Source organism: Coturnix japonica, chromosome 1, assembly GCF_001577835.2.
Source record: "Coturnix japonica isolate 7356 chromosome 1, Coturnix japonica 2.1, whole genome shotgun sequence".
Taxonomy (NCBI): domain Eukaryota; kingdom Metazoa; phylum Chordata; class Aves; order Galliformes; family Phasianidae; genus Coturnix; species Coturnix japonica.
In genome coordinates this window covers 24596610-24618080 of record NC_029516.1, presented here as the reverse complement: position 1 = coordinate 24618080, position 21471 = coordinate 24596610, and the positions used below count along the sequence as shown (strand labels likewise).

General features: G+C 40.0%; 1 protein-coding gene across 5 annotated transcripts in view; it reads right to left on the bottom strand.

Annotated features, from left to right (window-relative positions):
- Positions 1-2985: 2985 nt before the first annotated feature.
- DOCK4 (dedicator of cytokinesis 4) overlaps positions 2986-21471 on the bottom strand; it is a 234356-nt gene continuing 215870 nt past the window's right edge. For 3 of the 5 annotated variants that reach the window (XM_015854089.2, XM_015854079.1, XM_015854097.1), the window contains 11 exons: positions 20882-20965; positions 18966-19085; positions 17956-18077; positions 17568-17688; positions 16989-17070; positions 16643-16752; positions 15411-15578; positions 13260-13332; positions 9976-10089; positions 9026-9087; positions 2986-6011 (listed from right to left, as the gene is read on the bottom strand). In XM_015854089.2, the coding sequence (XP_015709575.1) occupies positions 5589-6011; positions 9026-9087; positions 9976-10089; positions 13260-13332; positions 15411-15578; positions 16643-16752; positions 16989-17070; positions 17568-17688; positions 17956-18077; positions 18966-19085; positions 20882-20965 (1479 nt within the window). In that variant the 3' untranslated portion in view covers positions 2986-5588. The remainder of the gene's footprint in view (positions 6012-9025; positions 9088-9975; positions 10090-13259; positions 13333-15410; positions 15579-16642; positions 16753-16988; positions 17071-17567; positions 17689-17955; positions 18078-18965; positions 19086-20881; positions 20966-21471) is intronic. The other 2 variants (XM_015854108.1, XM_015854118.2) reach the window with 1 other exon arrangement.

Below are 21471 nucleotides of genomic sequence, written 5' to 3'. Positions count from 1 at the left end.
GGTAAAAGCCCAACACTCCTCAGTAAGCAGCAGCGTTCCAGAAGTGAAAAATAGATCTTTGTGACCTGAAAAACACTTCTTTTCTCCCTGCCTGCTCTCCTACAGGCCCTGTCTGCTTATCACTATGCAGCTCAGGTTTCACAGCTACAAAATCTCACCGTGCTGTAGCTTTAGGGCTATTGACGGATGCGTCTCAGCTCTGAGGCAAGGCTTGGAGGGGGGCTGCCGATGCGCCAATGCTTTCTTTGGCAGCACAAAAAGCCCCTGCCCAGCATGCACAATCTTCCTTTGCTATCCTTAATGGTTTGGGAAGAGCGCGGCATGGTGATATTTGTTGCTCCATCTCCTAATTCACTATCTGAAAAGGAATAGCTGAGTTTATTGATGTGTTTTGTTCACTGTGAAGTGTATTGCAGTCAGCGGTCAGCGTTAGGCTTTTACTTTCTTCAGGTGAGAGCACAATTCAATCCACACCAGCTGCTGTCACCCAGCTCCTCATAAGCTAGTTTCTAACAACACTGATATGAGCCTTTGCGTGCATCTTAGGGCGTGTTGTATCACATCCTCACCGCAGCACCATATTTAAAGGCCAGCTGAACATCTCAGCATCAGCACAGTGGCCAAACTGCTCAGAGAGCAACAGGCAGGCAATCCACTTCCTGCACCAGATGGCAGGAATGGGCCCAGCACTGAGTTTGGTGTGTACAGCTGGTCCTACAGCACTCCCTGCTTTGGCTCCGCCTGACCACATTCAGTGGATAAGGACAAACCATTCGGCAGCACACACCCACTGAGCGCTGCTGGCCTGGAGACAATGGTCCCGTGTCAGCCAAGGTTTGAAGGGTATACGTTCAGCATTTCCCTGTTCCCTGCACTAAAGGAGCATGTTTTTCCTTATGTCATGCACAGTGACTCTCTTTAAAAACAGTAGTCATGTATCTACCTAGAATATTTTTTCTGTGAATTGAATAGGAATGGGAAATGAAGCACATGGGATTCCCACATGATGAAGGGCACCTGGGACTGAGTTTTATTCCTGAGCAAGGCTTAGTTCCTGCAGGACATTACCTACACCATCCTCCTCAGCTTATTAAGTTGTTTAGTCCCTGTCTTTCAGTTCTCACCGAGTTGGTGACTGCAGACTCCCAGAGGTGCTCCACAGGCACTGCCCCGCCACAGTGCTGTTCTAAGGGCACGGGCATCCCCCCAGGAGCAGACAGGTGCCTGTGCTGGAACATTGCTCACGGCAGAGGTGGAAGCAGCTCCTTGATGTTGGCTTTGCTTTTGGAAAGCAAGAGGAAACACTTCAAGGGAGGTCAGCAAGGCCAGGGATAAACAGCAGCAGCAGCAATCCTGCACAAATAAGCAAGAATGCAATGCAGAGAATCCCTCCACAAAGTCATTGCAAAACAAATGGAACAAATTGAAATACAGTAGTGGATGGAGTACCAATAGTAAATGACTGATGTAAACATTCAGATATACAGCAGGAATCCCAGCAGCTTATGAGCTATCAGAGCAACTATTTCCGATGAAATTTGTACATCAATTTGCTCCCTAAAATACTGTTATGCTCATTGTTCACACTCATCAGCTGTGCACAACGGGGTAAGAAAACAACTGTGTACAACAACCAGGGAGCTATTTTAAAAAACGGCAGGGCTTTGGGTTTAGAAGTTCTTCTCCCTTATAACTCACTGCAGTGTTCTCTGTGCTCTGGCATCTCTCCTCTGGTAAAGCTATAGGATAATGGGGGGAAAAACAAACCAAGCCTTTGTAAAATAAGAAACCATTTTTTTAGGACTTCCAGCTTCCCTATGGCTCCCTACAGCTCAGCCAGCAGTTAAGTTGGTATGAAACCATGCCACAAGACCTGAAAGAAATAGATTGGATGCTTCAATGTCCATTTCTCTCACTATTATTCTTCCTGAGAGAGTGAAAACATAAGCACACGTTACAAGCACACCCAGTTCCTTACCCAACAATTCAATTAAAAATGTTCTTCCTTCAGCAGCTTTATTTTATGACTTAGGAAGAGTCTCTGCATCCTGCTGCATGGAGCACACGTGAGGTAAGCAGCTCTAAAGCTTCCTTATTACTAAAGGCTGCAAATTTTTGCAGCTTTATCACAGGAGTTTTTAGTAATGTCATTCAAAGCAGCTTATCACCAAATAAGTCTACATGAAACATGTCAAAAGCTGAATGAACACTACAGGGAGAAGACAAAGACATTAAATAAATACAGAAAGGGCTTTCTCTTACACAGTTTGGAACAGAGTGGTTGAAGGTCAGGATCTGATGGGCTCCAGGCAGAGCGCTCTTGCACTCGGGCCCAGCAGAAGGTCATGCCCTCCAGCAGTGGCCTGTTGGGGCTCTGCTTTGTTATGGGTGACAGGTACAAGCACAGTTACACTCAATTACACTCAAAACAAGATGCTTTTCACCATGTACACCCCCAGCATTGACTTCTGCATATAAGAGTATGCCCAGTCACTGGGCTTTTTGCAGGCTGCTGACAATCTGAGTATGTGGACCAGCAGGCAGGACAGCATGGCACCATTTCCATACAAAGGGGATTTGCACATAACTACTGCCTGTTCCACATGAGCAGGGCTGTATCTGCATCACCCCAACACCCTGATTATCACTAACTTTAGCTTCCCTCAGTACACAGGCTATGGCTTGAGACCTTGGTAACTGAGTACACTCAGCAAATTAGTGTTAACCCATTGGAAGATGGGCCTGGACCGCACCACTGACAGGCCAGGCAGGTGTGGCTGAAGCTGCTTCTTGGACCACAGAGATAACAACAATTCAAATGCAGTATTCAGAATGCATGATCATCTCCGCTATTACACATAGGCTGGCTAATGTTCAAGCTATTGAGAAGCAGCAGCCATTTGTCTTCCTGGGTCTGCTTTTATGAGCTTCTAAATTACCCACCGTCATCTAGAAAGTGATCAAACTATATTTATGAGTAACGCATAAAATTCAAACGAGACCTTTATTTACATTAGGTTTTCAAGCTCTGGGTATTGCAACATACATAACAAAATCTCATACTACGTTTTTATAAGAAATCAGATTGAAAAACTGATCTACAGAATCAATTTGTCAAAACTGACTAAGCAGAAAATGCATCAGCTCAGTTTCAGAGTACTCTGTCAATTTTATACCATCTGCTATCACTCGAGTATTCGCGAAGTCATGGTTATAAAAACAGAGTGCTCATGCAGGTTAATTTACAGTGAACTCTCAGAGATAATGTTACATTCCTCCTTGTTCAGAAGAGCAGATCAGTACTCTCCACATTGTCTCACAAAGCTATTAAGGATCCAAACAGGGAGAAAACCCGGTCTATGAGGAGATATTCAACAGAAATGAAAGGAGATTTAGCAAGACAGAGTCAGAACTTAAACTCCTTGATAAACACAATTGCAACCCCTTGTTCTGTAGAAAACAAGGTGTACTGTAAAGAGTAATCTAGTCATTTTATTCCAATATGAACATTATGCAGCAACCGACGTGTCTATGTAACGTGAAATGTGCTGCCAAGCCGACTTCCATAATGCACACAAAGGATAAATGCAACAACTCTGCTCACTGCCAGAAACAAAAATGGCTTCAGGAGCAAATAACACTGATTGATGCTGTGCTCAAGCGCTACCTAACAAACTCCATTAACCTCCTGATGGGGAAAGAAAAAATAAAATAGTTTTTTCTTTTTTAAAAAAGCAGCTTTGTTATCCTACTTGTGACACCTTATTTAAACCCCAAATACTACTTCTTTCTACCAGCATAAATACGGAGCCTTCTGCACCTTTTATGATGTGGTTACAGACACAAAAATGTTATAGTTGAAAGCGAGAGCTAGTTCAAGGAATTTCAGGCTTTGAAATCAGCAAGATACAAAGCTAAAATTCATATGTTCCTTTTCAAGTTATGAATACTTTCACTAAAACATAAATATTTTAACATATATTAATTTTTCTGACATTCAAAATTGTAAAGTCAATATGGCAGAATTATTGTTAAAAGCACATATTTACAAATATTCTTTTTTTCCATACATAAAGTATTTGGCATAATTATAACAATCTTACTGCATACACAACCGTTTGCTTCTTTTTCACATAATGGTACACTCCTTATTAAAATTTACCAATTATGTACAAAAATACTCAAACATTTATTATAGAAAACCTCTATAACCACCATCAACAGCTTATAACTGCCGAAGGCTTCAGAGAATATAAAAAGTGGTCACTTTCTTCCAGTTAAGCTATCAACAAATCAGACACAGCTAAAATCAACATGAGCTTCCCAACAAAAGAGGGAGAATATCTTTAACAGCATGATTTAAAATGCAGTTCATACATCTGTTCCCAAGCACGTGTTAAATGGTCAGTAAAAGAAAGAGGATACCAAAAATACATACAGAAGGTGCTTTTTGCCCTACGGCGTGGCATGGCGTTAGCTTTCCAGATGCCAGTCGCTAAGGTACGCCCACAGGCCAAACACTGTCCTCCTACAGCAGATGGTGGTGATGACCTCGACCTAAAAAGCGAACCCCAACCTGACGCACTGCTACACACACATCCAAAGAGCCGTTTGGAATTTCTGCTAGGCTTTTACAAAACTGTTAACAAACTCTGAACTTGCTTTTGAATTATTATTTTTCTAATAGATATTTAGCAATTCATATTCATACTTTGTTTGTTTAGTGTATCGCCCTGGCATGACACAGTGCTGACTCCAGCAATCAGATTAGAGGAATGTGGTTTTTGTACCCATGTGATGTGCTGATTATATTTTAGGGTGAACTCTCAAAAGCAGCAGAGGACCTCCGCTAGCAATTTATTTAAAAAATAGAACCAACAAAACAAAAAGACACTAACTGGAATAATAAAGGTCAGTAGCACCTCCAAAAGCAAAGGATGCACTGGGTACGGTAATACACTAATGGAACCAGGAAGGTGCTCTACACTGAATTAAACGCAGGCATCTCACCATTTTAAAAATAACAGCAACCAAGTGTTTGCTTTAAAAATTCCCAAGCATGTTCTCGCTCAGCTGTCTGCAGTACAACTTGCATCATATCCATTCTTCCTTGGACGTTTGAAACAACTAACCCATCCACTGCATGGGAGAAATGACTTCCCGCCTACTTGTGGAAACACTCAAGCCTACAGAGTGCTTGGTTAGAGCATGTGCTGCTATTTCAAGCAGTAAAGACCCAGTCAGTACGTTTTTTGTCAGAAGCGTCTACCTGGCTCACGTGAGAATTGCAGGGGTTTAGCTTTACATATTTAAATAAAAATAAAGTACAAAGGAAAGCATTTATCAGTATTCACCACCGTGACATTAAAAAAAAGTCTCTCATTCATGCTTCCTATAACATCTGGCAACCTAAATTAGTAATTTCATTTAAAAATGTGCAACGTAACATCAATAAGCATTTAAAAGTTACTGAAAGGGAAAGGTGAGCAAAATATTAAAGTGCCTAACTAAACGCATTTTACCATTTTTAAAAAATATGATTCCTTAAATGGTAAAGAACTCCTTGCGATCAGATCCCAAAGGTCTCCTCATAGCTGGGACACCTTGCGTGGCAATGGCCTGGGCCGCGGGGCTGGCTCAGTCCTCCTGCTGCTGTTCTCCGCGTTGCTGGGCCGGCCCAGCTGCGGCTTGGGCGGCAGGGCAGGGGGGTCGGCAGGTGGGATGGAGAGGCTGTGAGGTAGAGGGACGGGGCGCTTCAGAGTCCGCTCATACACACTGTAAGGCGGCGGGGTTTTGCTTTCCTTCCTCACGGGCTCCTCTGGAACGCTGTAGCTCGGGACCGTAACTGGTGGTTCGCTGCCTTGACTTTCAAAGCCTGATGTCTCTGAGGTGCTGCATCGGCTGAGCGAAGAGATGCCACTGCTGTAGCTCCCCGACAGCACAGGGGAGTTGGATATAAGCCCCGAGGAATGGTACTCCACCGGAGACGGCGTGAATGACTGCACAGAGCCCTGCTCAAAAGAAAGGGTGTGAGGAGTAATTAGTGGCACTGAACTGGGGAGGGCACTCCGGTGCTCGGATTGGAAACACACAGAGGCACTTGCGCAGGGTCTGAGGCTCGGTAACTGTAGAGCTGCATCTCAGTTTTAATTAAGATTCAGTAGGAAACCAATAAAAACTCATTTCAGGAGTGCCCAAGTATACCCTAAACAGTGTTCATGCTAGTAATTCATTTAAGTGGAAGCAAAACTGTATTTGTTATCTTACTATCTGGAAAAATCTGGAAGCCTTTAAAATGAGCTCTCAGCTTTCCCAGTTCTTTTAAGTGAAATCCATACCCACACATGGCGTGTACCTAGTGATGTCCTGCCCTCTAATGCCAAAACACAGGACTTGCATCACCTTCCATGCTGATGCTGCAGTCTCTCCTTCAACATTCATTTTCCAAAGCTTTTCACACAACTTCAGTGCATGGTCATGCAACAGAAACACATTTATATTGTGGGGTTTAGCTGCAGCCCAACCCCATCTCCCAGGTGATTTTTGGACGCACCGTTCCACTGTGCATGACACGAAACACCATCACAGCCCCGGGGACAAGGGCCCAAAGGAGGGTGAAGACATGAGGTTCTGTGGGAAGGTGAGGGCCAGGGAGCTGAGGGCTCAGCACCAGCACTGACAAAAAGCAGAGGGCAGGGACAGTAAAGCCACCAACGGAGAAGTCCTATTCTAGTGGAGCAAGTTCAGCTACTGCTCTAACAGGTTGGACTACACCTTACAAGTTGGGAAAGTTTGGCAACTTACCTAATTGTGACTAGAGCAATCAGACAACCTAGACTTAACAGTCTCAAGCACAGGCTGAAAAATGGATGGAGAAATCATATCAAAGACAAATTTCTGACCCCAATTCTTATCAGATTGCTTGGCACCCTGCTGCTCAGCTTTAGATGAAATTGTGAGCTGTGCAACAAGGGTAGGGGGGGATGGCAAGGGAGCAAAAACGTATAGAGCTGGCTGCACTGACTTCATTCCACTGAGATAATCTCAGTTACTAGGTCTGGATACACAGCGCACTGAAGCCAATGGAAAGATCTTCATTTGCATCAGTGGGTTTTGTACTAAGACAGCAGCATATTACAGTTGGAACACAGACTAAAAACTGAGCTACATGAGCTACGGAAAAGCACAGCAAATTTTCCAACAACCTCAGTGCATGCTGAAGATATTTCACACATTGTGAAGATCCTGCATATTAAGCACTCACTTCATTTTCAAACCCTCTGTGTCTAAGAAAAGTGCAGCTGCACTCCTATTCCCACAAACATCCGGGGTCAAAGTTTTCAAGTAAATGATGTAACTGGTTCAAGTTCCAAGAGCACTAGACGCTTGGATTAAGTGACTACAGATAAAAATGAGGGGCTTGGCTTTTGACATTCAGAACGCAAACAAATACATGTAAATCCTGCCTGCTTCAATTTAGCAACTGAGCAGGAATGAGCACTTAATTCCTGACAACACTGCAGACTCTGTGTATCATAGTGAGTAACAGTCCAGACGCCAAAGGGCCTGGAGTGAAATCCAGCAACTCTCAGAAGTTTCCTGGGCCAACATTCTTCTCCTCTCAGGCAGCAATCCAGAGTTTGGCTGTAAAATGCTTAAATCCCACCTGGGCTTTAGAGGGAAAGGTTAGGACAAGTTTTAAACACCTCTAGGAACTGTCAATAATGAGTCAATTCGAGAACACAGGCAGAGCTGGTCACCTTTTGTGCAATATCCTACTGAAGAGATTCATAGTAAGGATTTGATCAGAAACTTGGCATCAGTGCTCACTTCAGCAGGTGTTCCATGGTAACAAGACTACAGGGCACTTGATAGCAAGCACAATTACTCTCTTTTGAAACTGAGCCACTTTGCAGCCACAAGTGGAAAACTAACAGGTGCATAGGACAACAAAGAGGAAAATGACTGCAGAATTATGATTAAGAACTTCAAGGAGAAAGGAGCTGTTTTTGGAGTGTCACTTCCCTCCTCCTCAGGAGATGTGCACATCTGTAGTATTTGCTGTGCACCGAGTACCTGAGGGATCGATCACTTCAGCAGGAATGCCCTCTAACCTCGGTGCCTCAAGCACCAGTCTTGCTCTTTTTGATTTGCTCTCCTTCTATGTTATTGACCCCTGTATTTCCAACTGTACAACTATCTCAGCTTGCATGTGTTAGCAGAAGTTGTCCCTGAGACTAATAAGCTGTCTGTCAATAGCAAAGTTTTCCTGGAATATTCAGGCTGTGCACTGATGCCATGCAATGCTGCTGGAGACAAAGATTTCCTGGTCAAGTTTTCTAGCCAATAAGCTGTTGCAGAACAAATGGGTACCAGTATCTTCAAATATGTCAAAACAGAAATGAAGGATCCCCTCTTGCTACAGGTGAAGAACTGTTAGAGAAGAACCTATGTTCATTCACAGCCTCTGTTTAATGTTTCCTACTGACAGGCTTCAAACTATTTCTAGCTTCTCACACAACCCCCTTGCAGATGCAATGAGTATTAAAATTAGTGGGGCAAGGGTTACCCTCTGAGACTCCAAAAAGAGCAGCTTGGATGCTGGAGGAGTAAGAGAAATGGGCTGCACAACAGGTGCATTTCCTTCTTCATTTCCTTCTGCCACTGCTGGAGATGGCATTCTAGACCAAGGAGATCAGATAACACTTCCTACATTTATTTTGTACACTCTCTACTCTTTCCCCTTACTCAAGAGAGCTTGATTATGCACATAGGTCTACTATTGACACTGTGAAGATTAGATTTCTTACCTGCAGTTTTTAAAATTTTCAGATCTGCTGTGATTGTTATGGCTATTTACTCTTGTGAATGAATTTTGTACAGGCATAAGATAATGATTAAAAATGCTGATATAATGGAAGAAGAATATATTATAATCTCAAATAACATATTAAATACATATGATATACCCCACAGAACATATGATCTGTTCCACAAAGGAAATTGACTTGCAAAAAGCCAGTACCTTCATTGGTGATCTGCCCGCTGGAGAAGGGGAAACAGAGGCTATGTGTCTTGCTGGTGATGCTGTAAAGTCAAGAAAGATTCCAATGAAGTCTTTGTATCACAGTTTTCATTAAGAAATCTTCTAAAGAGGTAAGAGATCATTCTACTCACAAATATCTCTACTTCTCTCTGCCTACTTGCTCAGTAGTTGCAAGTAGTAGCCTTAAAAAATTGTTTCTTTTTTTTCAGGATTGTCTTGCCATACAACAAAGCAAGTGTAAGAAATTTCTGCAACCATCTTCCATGACAATTTTATATCATGTAAATGCGTTTATACCCTATCAAACAATAACAGGATTCAAAGAAAATGAGGATCTTCTGCTCCCCCTTTTCCCTCCTCTTTTTCCTAAGAAATATATGACATATTTTAATGTCAAATAAGAGAAAACACAATACAGAATGTAGTTTGAGGCATAAGGCTGAAACTTCTGAAAGTTTCCACTCCCTTGAGAACAATTATATTTATAAATACCACTTAGTCTGTCTGTTCTTTACGGGGAAATTAGTCTTTTGAAGGGCAAATTAGTTATAGTAACGGAACTCACATACTTCCATGGCTGCTGAGCATTTTCTGGCAAGTAAGATTCTTTTTCATTAACGTTCATTTCCAATTGCTAACCTCTAATTATTGTAAGATCAAAAGATTAAATTTAATAATCCGCCCCAGTATCAGAATAAAGTGTCTCCAATTCCTCAGTTGTTAAGTGAAGAGGCAGAGTACTGAAAACAGAATGCTACAAATAAGCTTAATGAGAGGAAAATATATGCAGTTCTACATCCTTTCTTGTCGGTAATCAAACAATAAACTAGCCTGCCCAGAAAGTTAAATGTTAGTCAGTGGAAAGAATCTAAGCCCTCAAGTAAATCACTTTTTTATAGGAGTTTAGATGAAAATGTTCATTAACTCACCCGTCTGTGCAGGTCTCGGTGGTACAGGAGGAGATATAAGTTTCCCACTGTCTGGTGTGTTTCTGGCTTCTTTCCCACTGTCCAGGCTCCAGCTGCTGGGAGTGGCGTTTACAGCTGGAAGAGAATGCAAAAGCTGACACAGGCATCACCACTTCTAGCTGTCACATTCAGGCTCTCTGACTTGCCTTTCTCTGTTTGGCTACAAATTTAAAGAATGAAAACTAACAGCATGTCTAAACAGTTCTCACTCTTACATCAGGATTTAAATGGCTCCTAAATGATGCCTGTCAGTCTCCTGGTTTGCCTAGCCTATGTATTTGGCCCTCAGGTCAGTTTGAGGCTTTACAGCAGTTTGGAGCATTGATAACAACAGCAGCTGAGATAATGCACTGCTGCACTGCAAATCCAGCTACAGAGGGACATAAGCTTGAAGCCCATTAATACTACTAGTTTATCTTTGTACCAGACCCCTGTTTAGACGTTTCTAGGCAGAGGAGGATGGATTATTCATATTCTGTTTCCATTAACTCATTTTATATACAGAATGGACTAGACACGGGAACACTATGTGATGTTATCAGTTATTGCTATTGTAGCAACACTAAAGTATTTCAGAAGGACTGGAATGGCACCGTGCTAATCTGTACAAGACTTAACACAAAAGTACAGTACAAATAACATTTGTTTTATAGTTATAACAACATTGCTACAGTATAATTGCACGTTAATTGACCCTGAGAACAGCTCAAAGAATAAACAGTCTTTTTTCTAGAGGAACATTTTGCCTTTGTATTGTCAGAGTGTGCAATTCATTGTTTGCTTTTTATTGTAAGCTGTCACCTGGATGTGTGGTTTTACCTTCATCTAAAAACGGCTTGGCAACAGGCCTGGGTACTTCAAATTCCTGAATCTATTGAGAAGCCATTTTTTTCCTTTCAAGTTACACAAGCAGTTATTTTTTTGGAGTGCTTAAGTCTCTGGGAGATAGTATTTATCTTAACAACTCTACAGTGTATTTGGCTGCATAGGCCATTAGTAAAGCTTTGACATTTTCACACTATATTATGTTATGGTTTTTGTTCTGTGAAAAATTTTACACCAAAGGATGTACAAATACTTATACAAATCAGCTCTTATTGTACAAAATCTGATCCCTAGCCAGTTCTTGTTATGGTTTTGAAATGTTTTTAATACATCTATTTTATTGTAACCTTAAATCACGGTGCAACAAAGGGTAGCACTTAATGAAATTATGGAGTATATAATGGATAGGGGGCAGGGTGGATAACAAAATCCTGGAAAACACTTTGCCAACAATACTGAATTTCCCCATGTGAAAGATTATAAAAGAAAATACTTTGTTTATTAACATTCATAGGTTTCTTATTTACTCACACTGGGCCAAAGGGTAACCAAATCACAGCAACACATTTGTCAAGGGGATTTGCAGGCAGACAGCTACAGAACACTGCCCATTTCTTTAGCTTTCTTTTGCTCCAACCTCCAGAAGTTCATCTTCTCTAGGCTTCAGCTGCCCACACTTCTCTCTAACATCGCAGTTAGAGAAATCTGTCCTTCTCTGCCTTATCAGCCTGCTACAACGTTCTACTACACCATCCCTTTCTGTGAACCTTTGAACCCTTCAGAGCACAACACATAGTCTTTTCCCCTTTTTTGGCAGTGTTTTGAAACTTAAGAATATTAGCATGTTTTATTTGTGAGAGCTGCTCTGAAAGAAGTGCCTCCGATGTTATTATATTGGCACATGACATCAGAGGCCAATATTGTTGGTATGGCTGAACCTTCTCACCAACATCCCGTTACATTTTCTTGCCGTGAGACAGATGGCAGCAGAGGAACAGTCTGACAGAGTGGTGTCTGCCATGGAAGTGCGTATGAAGCAAAAGGGGTGCCAATGAATTCCTCCATGCAGAAAAAATGGCACCATTTCTAAAGGACCAAAAAAAAAGCACTTTCTGCCTTTCTGAGGTATTTTGGTGTACCTCAAACACTTGCAATGCAAGGCCATAATCGTGACAACCAGTTGGAGGCCATTATTTGTGAGGTACGTGATCCTATGTAAACAGGATAGTCTTACCTTGCTCACAACTACTGCCTTTCCTGCAATCATTTTTTTCCTACAAACTTATATCTGACAGACTTGTTATTGAGAATTCACTTGTCTGTCACCTTGGGATGGTGCACTCACAAACCTAGCAGACATAAAAGGATGACTGAGAGGGGTCCCACATCTTCTTCATCATTTCTGTTTATGGTTCAAGACTATGACCTCTTGACATGTGCGTTCATCTCCCCATCCCTTCTCTGGCACTAGTAGACTGACACTGGAACTCCTCAACATAGACCAGTGATCTTTTTTATGTCTGTCTCTCTGCCTCTTGTTCTGTTTCTCTCAGTTTCTCTTGTGAGTGACCTCTTTTCTCTGTCCATCCCTCTGTCTCCTTTGCTGTTTGTCCATCTTCCTCCATTTTCTCTTTCTGTTCTTTTTATCTCATAACGTTGTTAAATAACTGCAAGATTTATTTTGCTTTCTTAGAAGTCATAGCTCTTGTAAAGTCATTAAGTCATAAAGTTGTTCAGTAGTTGTGAGACTGAATTTGGTTTCTTAAGGTTGTATAGTTTAGCTCCACAGATTAAGACAGATTTTCCGTGTGCCATCTTTTCAAGTCATATCATTTAGCTGTGCAAGTAGGACAGATTTAACTGTTACAGTGCCAGTAATTCTGTGATAATCATGTGCCAAAACCCAGGGATAACTGTAGTAAATAGATTCTCATTAAAACTGACGATTGCGTATGGATCTCTGCATGTCATATCCTATAGACAGGACATGACATTGCTGACATTCACCGATGCTGATCAGTTATGGAGACCTAATAGTGGGTGTCTGCACAGTGAGGCAGTGGATGGTGTGTTGCAGCTGTGGTGACAGCAACATGAAAGACGAGCCACGTTCCAGACAGCTATGCACAGCTGTTACACCACAGAATGAAGAGTGTCTCTGTCAGCTCACCCACATGAATTGGCTAAGGGTGGTGACTGCATTGAAAAACAGCATTTTGTAGCTGATAATCTGCTCTATCAAACAGTGTTACTGTGCTTTTTGTATGTGTTGTAGTTTCCAGGAAATTAAATAGAGGCACTACTTTCAGAGCGGCTCATGTAATATTTTGAAACTCAGAGATAATGTTATGTGCTGAAGACAACATGCATTATATTTTCATTGATTAACAAGGTTAGTACAGTGCAAAATTTCCACTCACCTTTGTCAGGGCCAGGCAGATTAGAATCACTTCGTGGCAAAGCACCATCTCCAATATGATTAAACAACATTCTCTGCAAATCAAGAACAGAATGGTTTATTCATAACTGCAGTCGTATGTGAGTAACCTTTGAAAGAACAAATATATTTTTCTATTATCTCTACCGCAAAGGGACTACTTGGAGGTAGTGTGATAAACATCACCTAAGAACATAAATACTTGAATAAGAACATGTACACAAAAAAGGTGTATTCTTGTCTGAAAACTGTACACACTGAAATCAGTGGGAGGATTATAACATACTGAATTCTGACAGTTTTCTTTCCCTGAATGATAAAATTAGGTTCATTCCTCAGTCAGGTATCTGACTGAGTTAACCTGACTAAATACTAAACACATGGAGGAACTGATTTGCTGTTATCTTTGAAAAGTGTTATGTGTTATTTCCAACCCTAACCTTTTTCTACCAGTATCACTCTTGCTTCTCTTCAGGAAAAGACCTGATCAGTCTATTTTACATTCTTCTTGGATTAATTTAAAACACAATCACAGTAGATTTATGAAGTAAGTTTATAATTCCAGTAATTAATTTTGGCAACATTCAAACAATCAGTGGGTCACTGTTTTATCTTGACAACAGGAACAAACAACGTATAGGCAATCCCACAAGTAATACAGATGTATATTCCAAAGGAAACAAGAACAGAGTAAACATTACATTATTATTATTATTATTTGAAAGAGAAAATGAGGCAGTATGTGAAATCCAGATCTGTCGATCTCTATTCTCTTATCTCCTCCCAGTGTTCACAGAGGCTCTGTGCCAAGTCATCGAGACATTATGCTATGGTTCCACACAATGGCAAACCCTGCTGCAGAGCAATCATCATGGATGTAACACATTGCAGCTCCATGTTACAGAATGAAGGACAGATACTTAGCCAATCCTATCTGATTTAAAACATCTCAGAAGAGAATGAGTCAGTAGATTTTGAGTAGACTGGGTTTGCTGTCTGTGCTGTACTAATCATACTGGATCAGGCATTATCTGTTTTCCTAGAGCTATCATTAAAGTGAAGTGGCGTATCTACACATTTACTGATAGAAAATGTCATCATTTATTCCTGCCTGATCTGGATCAAATGTTCCCTGCATAGAGAGTCTGTGGTATATTAGAACTTGGTGGGCAAGTGTAGTGAGGTTGCTGAAATCTCTTATGTTGTGAAGGTCAAGAGCAGAAGCTGAAATAGCAACTGAAACTGGAGAAGCTAAAAGAGGCAAAAAGCTTCATGATTTACAGAGAAATGAGGACATATTGAAACAATGGAATAGAAAACTGTACAGAAGAACAAGAACAATCACAGGATATTTAATGAAACTCAAAAGAATCAAAAACATGAAAGCCAAAAAGCTCACTAAGAAGAAGGAAAGCACAAAAACTAAAGAACCAGTCAACAACAAGAGACATTCACCCTCGGTGCATTTGAGGAGCTAGAAACACACCATAGAACTGCTCAGCCAGAGATCAAAAAGCAGTCACAAACAGATGATGAACAAACACAGCCGTACATAGATGACCTTGAGCAGCAATTTCAATGAAGGGATCAGATGAAGTACTGCTGTGGTATAGTTCTATGCAATCCATCAAACTTCCTTAAGAGAGAGCTGGATTTGGACTTGAAAAATGTGAATTTGCCTGTGCATCTCATTCTTCCAGGTTTAAATCTGCTGTGAACCTTGCATTCAATAAGCCAAAGACATTCATAAGTAGGTGATCTTTTTCTCATGACTGTAGTGTGAAGCTCTAACCAAGATTGTGAAAGTTAACTTGTGTTAGAATAAAAACAGAGCGCGTGACTTAAAACTTGATCATCTGAATTTGAATAAGAGTTCCAGGTATTTCTAAAGACATATTTCTTTACAATTGTCCTGAGGATTTCTTTTTTCCATCTTCCCCATGAGGCAGAGAATCAGAACTTGCCTTCTCATCACAGTTCATTTTTACTGCTCAGAAAACAGAGCATCAAAGAAAGAAATCACACCTTTTCCCAGAAAGATACATCCTCATTCATGGTTATAAGGGTAAAACTGTCAGATCTTCTCATCTTTGAAACATGCTTCATTGTACAAGCAAGATAATTTTCTACTTACCCTCTCTTGGGACACTGAGGGTAGAGACAAATTGGGAGATTTTGCTGCCAGGCGAGTCTCTGAGAGCGTGGAGGCTGGGCATACATGCTCCTCAGCCTCCCTTATTGAATCTCGGGTAGAGTGGGGAACAGAAGCCGCATTCCACTTGGCAAAGCAAGAGTTTGCAGTCTGGGAGCAAAAATGGGATATTTTTTCTTTGTGTCAAGCTGTAAAAACTGTGTTATTTAAAGAACACTTCCTGATCTTTCCTGTATGTTGGTTTGGCTCCACAACTAGTGACAAAGTGCCCAGTTGATATACCAGCAAGCAATTACTGACACCTGTTGTTCAGTCTGGCTCAGCTTTAATAATAATTCTTAAGCCCTCAGAAAACAGCAAAAGGACTTCAACAGAAAAGAGGAAAAAGTTAAATCAAGAGCCAATTCAATAACTGAAGAAGAAAGAGACAAGAATACAATAACTACAGAGAAACTAGAAATCCTATTCTAAAATTCTATCAGACTCAAAACTTCTGGTGGGAATGAGAGCTACTGCTGAAAAGAGGGCCTTTCACAGGATACGTATGTTTTCTTCTTTCTCAGCTTCAGCAAGACGTGCATAGTGTGATACTGTGGATTGAAACAGCATCTATATAAAAGGAAAACAGTTTAGGAAAGCAGGTCCATTCAGAAGAAAAGATGAAATCAGGATTCAAAACTGCCTGGCTTACCAAGCCCATCTTGCACTTCAGATAACTCAAAAGATTAAAATTTTATACAGACCTATGCACAAGTAATTTTAAGATAAGAACTCAACTCATTATTTCTTCTGGAGTAACAAAACAACATTCTTTTCCAAAACTCCACTGAAAACAGGAATTGCCACATGGAGTGGGTTACGATCTCACAGTGGCTAGGATTATCTATTTCAGAACAAACAGAGGGAAGTTTCTAGCTTTTCTTCTTCCCTAGACTGAGCAAACACTGCTGTTTCAGACAAACAGGATATGCCGGTCTTTCTCTAATGAGTAAATATCGAAACTAGATCTCAACCTTAGAAAGGAAGCAGAAATGTAACCAAATATAGTATATTCTCTTCACATCTCTTTTGTGTGTGTGTGTGTTAAGAAGTTTTCTGATTATAGAAACAAAAAAGCTGAAAATTAACAGCACTGAGCAGACAGTGAAACTGCTCAAAGTTCAACAAGTGCCTTTATCATCTTCTTAACTAGGGTTAAGATGTTATCTTCCTACCTGTGCGGCTTCCAAAGAAGTAGGGTAGATGGCACTGCAGGGTCGCTCTCTGGGGGACAGGCAAGAGTTTTCTCGGGAATGCTTATGTTTGTCAGATAACAGAGGAGAGGCTAGAACATAAACGTGTCAGGTGATTCACACACTGAAATTCAGTCTTCTCAATTCTATACAACTATTTATGACAAAAAAAAATCCTCAGCTGCTGATAATGCTCAATCTTAAAAAAAAAAAAAAAGAAAAAGGGCTAAATTTGATGTCTGGTGATATCATGCAAAAACTTATTTAAGGATTTAGCCATGAAACAGATCAAGAACCATTTAATTAATTTTACCCCAGAAGCACTGACCTCTTGCACTGGATGGAGCAGAACTGGTCACATTAGGTGAAGCAGAATGAGTAGAGCTCAAGCTTGAGGTAGACGGACTAGGCTGTGTATGGTAAAGATTGCTCAGTTACCACATCATACTTAGTAGTTTGGAAAGAAACATTTTTAATATATTTCACCCAAACTTTTTTCTTATTGTAAAAGAAAGAACTCATCATTTGTTAGTGATTTTTTCAGCAAAACAGTGTAAAGAACATTAATGTAACTACACAAAAAGATTTAGTACAGTATCAAATAGAAATGCAATTGATATATTAACATAATTACATCACTGTGATTACTGAATAGTCTAGGTAAAGTCAGATAATTTTGCACAGTACACTGAATTTGTAAAAAATTCTTACTCAAAGTTTGGAAGAAACTGTTACATAAAAATTGGTCTTTGTATATCAGGGAGGCTAACAGCCCATTTTGATATTTGTTTTTAAAATGTATCAGCAGTAACTTTTAGATTTCTGAATGAACTAAAAGAAGTATTAACTTAGTAAATAGCTTCGCAAGAAAAAGAAAAGTAGTTTGAATAATGACAGTAATTTGTACCTGCATGTTAAAAACTTCATCAGAGCTTTCTGACTGCCCAGTGATATTGCTGACTTCAGCAGAAGCTTGGGATGACAGTGATGAGGATGAATATCGATTGACAGCTGGGTAACTCAGAGGACTATTTTAAAAATAGTGAAACACAAAATGTTTTACTCTAGTTGCCATTTATAATCTTTCATGTGAAAAACAATGCATGCCATTAATCTCCACAATTTATTCTAACTTTTCTAAAGAGGAAGAAAAGGGAAAAGAGAGACAGAAGCAGATATTCGTACCTGAAGATACTTCAGACTGAACTTAGAGAAAGCACACACACAATATAAATATTCTAAAGATCATCTTCCATCAGTAACAAAATCTATCAATTTCCAGTAATTTAACTTGCCTGCGTCGTGGTATTACCCGAGCACCATCTGGACTCATAGAAATGGGTACTGAGTTTCGACACACACGAGGACTTCCATTTGGAAAATGGATAGGGCTAGCTTGTACACAGGCAGAATATTCCTGCAAGTTGGTAAAACAAGATTAATTGAAATGAATGTTTAATTGAGAAGATATATCTGCATTTTATCTTGGTAAGAAGGACTTGAGGAGCCTGGTGGGTGAAAAGCTGTACATGAGCCAGCAGTGTGCTCCTGCAGCTCAAAGGGCTAACAGTGGCCAGCAGAGCAAACGAGGTTACTGTCCCCTTCTGCTCTGCCCTCATGAAGTCCCAGCTGGAATAATGCATTCAGGTCTGGGGCCTTCAGCACAAGAAAGGCAGAGGCCACAAAGATGATCAGAGGGCTGGAGCACCTCTCCAGAAGAAAGGCTGAGGGAACTGGGCTTGTTCAGCCTAGAGGAAAGACTCCAGGGAGACCTCATTATGGCCTTCCAGTACTTAGAGGGAGCTTAAAAGCACAAAGAAGGCCAACTTTTTACATGGTCTAATAGTAACAGGACAAGGGAGATTTAAGTTAGATGTTAGGAAGACATTCTTCAGTCAAAGGGTTTGGAACTGGGTAGTTTTGAAGGTCCCTTCCAATACAAACCATTCTATGATTTTAGATTAGCCTCATCATTAGGAAAAATATATATATATGTATTTTAATTTCTTGCTGAAGATATTTTCCCTGTAGTAAAATATGATTATCTAGCTGTAGGCCCCTCTTTTCAGTACAGGGAAGTTGGACTAAATGACCTTTAATGGCTCCTTCCAATTCTAAGGATTCTAAGATTTTTCACTTCACTGCATGGAAAGTTTGTTAACTTTCCCTACGCTCTTACTGAAATTCTGTAAGATGCAATGCAGACAAACAACCAAAAGATGTCACTGTTTGTTGCTTAGGAAAATTAACCACCGTTACTGCAGCTAGATTGTCTTCTGGTTCATCTGTGCACCTGTTCGTATACCTGTATTCCCAAACTAGACTTCATCACAAAGAACTGATCCACCAGCTTTTTGTGTAAAGGTCTCATGTCCTGGGGCACAAACTTCTCATGCACAGCTAAGCCAAACTCCAGAATTTGGGCCTGTAGGAGAGTCAGAAGGAAAAAGAAGAAAAAAAAATACATTTTAGATATCTTTTCTGTACACTTCTATCTTTTGAACAACCCCAAAAATATCTTATGAATCCAAACAAACAAAAACAACAAACACTAGAATGCATATTCATATAATTTGTTTGCACCCCTGAGAGACTTGTAATCAAAGCAGATCTAAAAGTCTAAGACCAAAATCAGTGACACACAAGAGGATTTAGGCTTCTTCTCATTTTACCTGGGCAACCCTGCCCACAGCAGGAAGTTGGGTTGTTCTACTATTATATGAATTGCTAACCTCTGAATTACAAATTAAAAGAGTTAGTGATATTAACCCATCACTTGAAAAACACCACAATGTAACATTAATATATATTACCTAAATTAAAATGAGAATAGTGAGCCTGCTCTTGTTCGTACTCAGAATATTTGTGCCTTCAGCTGAACTGACCAAAAGATATCACAACACTGACAGAAAAAAAACCAAGGAATTTCCATCTTGCCAAATTCCAAAACTCTGAAATTTTTAACCCAATCTGGCAAGAAAGTTCGAAATTTCAACATTCTGCATAGAGTACAGATAGGTAAAAGTCAATTAAAATAGTTGAAATTGTAGGGTAAATTGGTCAAAATAATTTGTTTCAGCATTTCCAGCCTTCTTATGCACAATTACCCTCTTGGATAGTCTGCCAGTATTCTGCATGCTTAGACTGAATTCCAATGGTTAGGTCTCTGCACCCTGACATTTTGAGGTGAGGGCTATGAGGGCTATGGAACATGGAAACATTCTCCTTTCATCTCTCCCAGTGAAAAGTCCTAGATCTTTTCCTTCCGTTTCTAACTTGCATATATTTGGTTTATTCATCTTCTCTTTAAAAGAGACTACTTTACGTTTAATCATTTGGCTTATTGCATAAACAAATGAATATCTGGAGATAATTTTATAATCACCTTGCTTTGCTGAAACAAACATAAACAAAGATTAAAATAAATAATAATTAAAAAGCAGAGCAACTGTTTTATAACATAATCCAATTCTAGAACCTGTGAATTCTATCAACTCATACACAGTTCATTTATTTTTAATCTAAACATTTTGGTAGCAAATTATACAAGAATATTCATGATATCAGGGCTACAAGAGATAGGAAAATGAAGAAATAACAGAATAATTATTTAATGCATAAAAACTCAATTCTGTGATTATATCACCTGGTGTTTATTTTAGTACCTAACCAGACAGGCAATTGTTATTATTGTTATTAGATATCTTCCACTGTGTGCGTGTGTATCCTCATATACTAAACACAACAGTAAAAATGATGTTTGTTCTGTCCTAGTGGTAAAATGCAATGTACAAATGCTTGTTTAATTCAAACCATTTGCTGAGAATACTGTTTATTCTGTAGCATATATTTGCACATGAGCAGCACTGTAAAAAATGTGCCTCTTGTTCAGCTCTTAATTTATAATAGTTTGAAGTGCTTAAGAGGGACAGAAAGAATTAGGGAGAATATATTAACATGAATCACAGAATCACAGAATCACAGGACCTGGAAAGCTGCTGTCTATCTGCAAGCTAATTCAGAAAATACTGAAGACCACAAAGCAGTTGGTAACCTGTGCAACCTAATGTAGCAAGCTTACTTTGGCAGGGGGGTTGGACTCCATGATCTCCGGAGGTCCCTTCCAACCCCTACAGTTCTGTGATTCTGTAACCTCTGAAATTTTGTACTTTATTTTGGTGACCTGGCGGGTGACCAAGCCAGGATTTTTCCCCACTTTACCTGCTCAAGCATCAGCTCCCTCAAGCGTGTAATCTTCTCTCCATCTTCTGGATGGTTCAAAACATATTCTTTGATAAAGAATGCCTAAGGGAAAACAACAACAACAAAAATCACAAAGTAATAAAGCAAGTAGTAACAAATTTTGTTTGTTGTTTTTTGGTTTTTGGTTTTGATTGTTTGTTTTTTGTGGTTTTTTTTTACCAACAGTTTCTTTGTGGTATTTTTGATACAAAAACTCTTTTTGCAATGCTCAACAAGTAATTATTCCTTTCTGCATTGGTGGAGAGCATGGATACATAAAATGGAGCCATTCTTGAAGTGGAATTCAATCAGTTGCTCAATATCCTGTACAGATCCTGATTTGAATCTGGAAACTGGCAAATCACAGGTGAAACAAAGGTCACCTGAACTAAATACCTCTCTCCCACCAACTGTGAACTAGGAGTTTCAAATAACTGCAGAGTTAGGCCAGAAGCCTTTTCATACTAGGAGGTTTGCTATCGCTTAAATACATTTGTATTACATTTACATCTTATGCAAAAAGAGCACAGAATTGTAAGCTACCATATGTATCAAAACTGTGCCAGTAT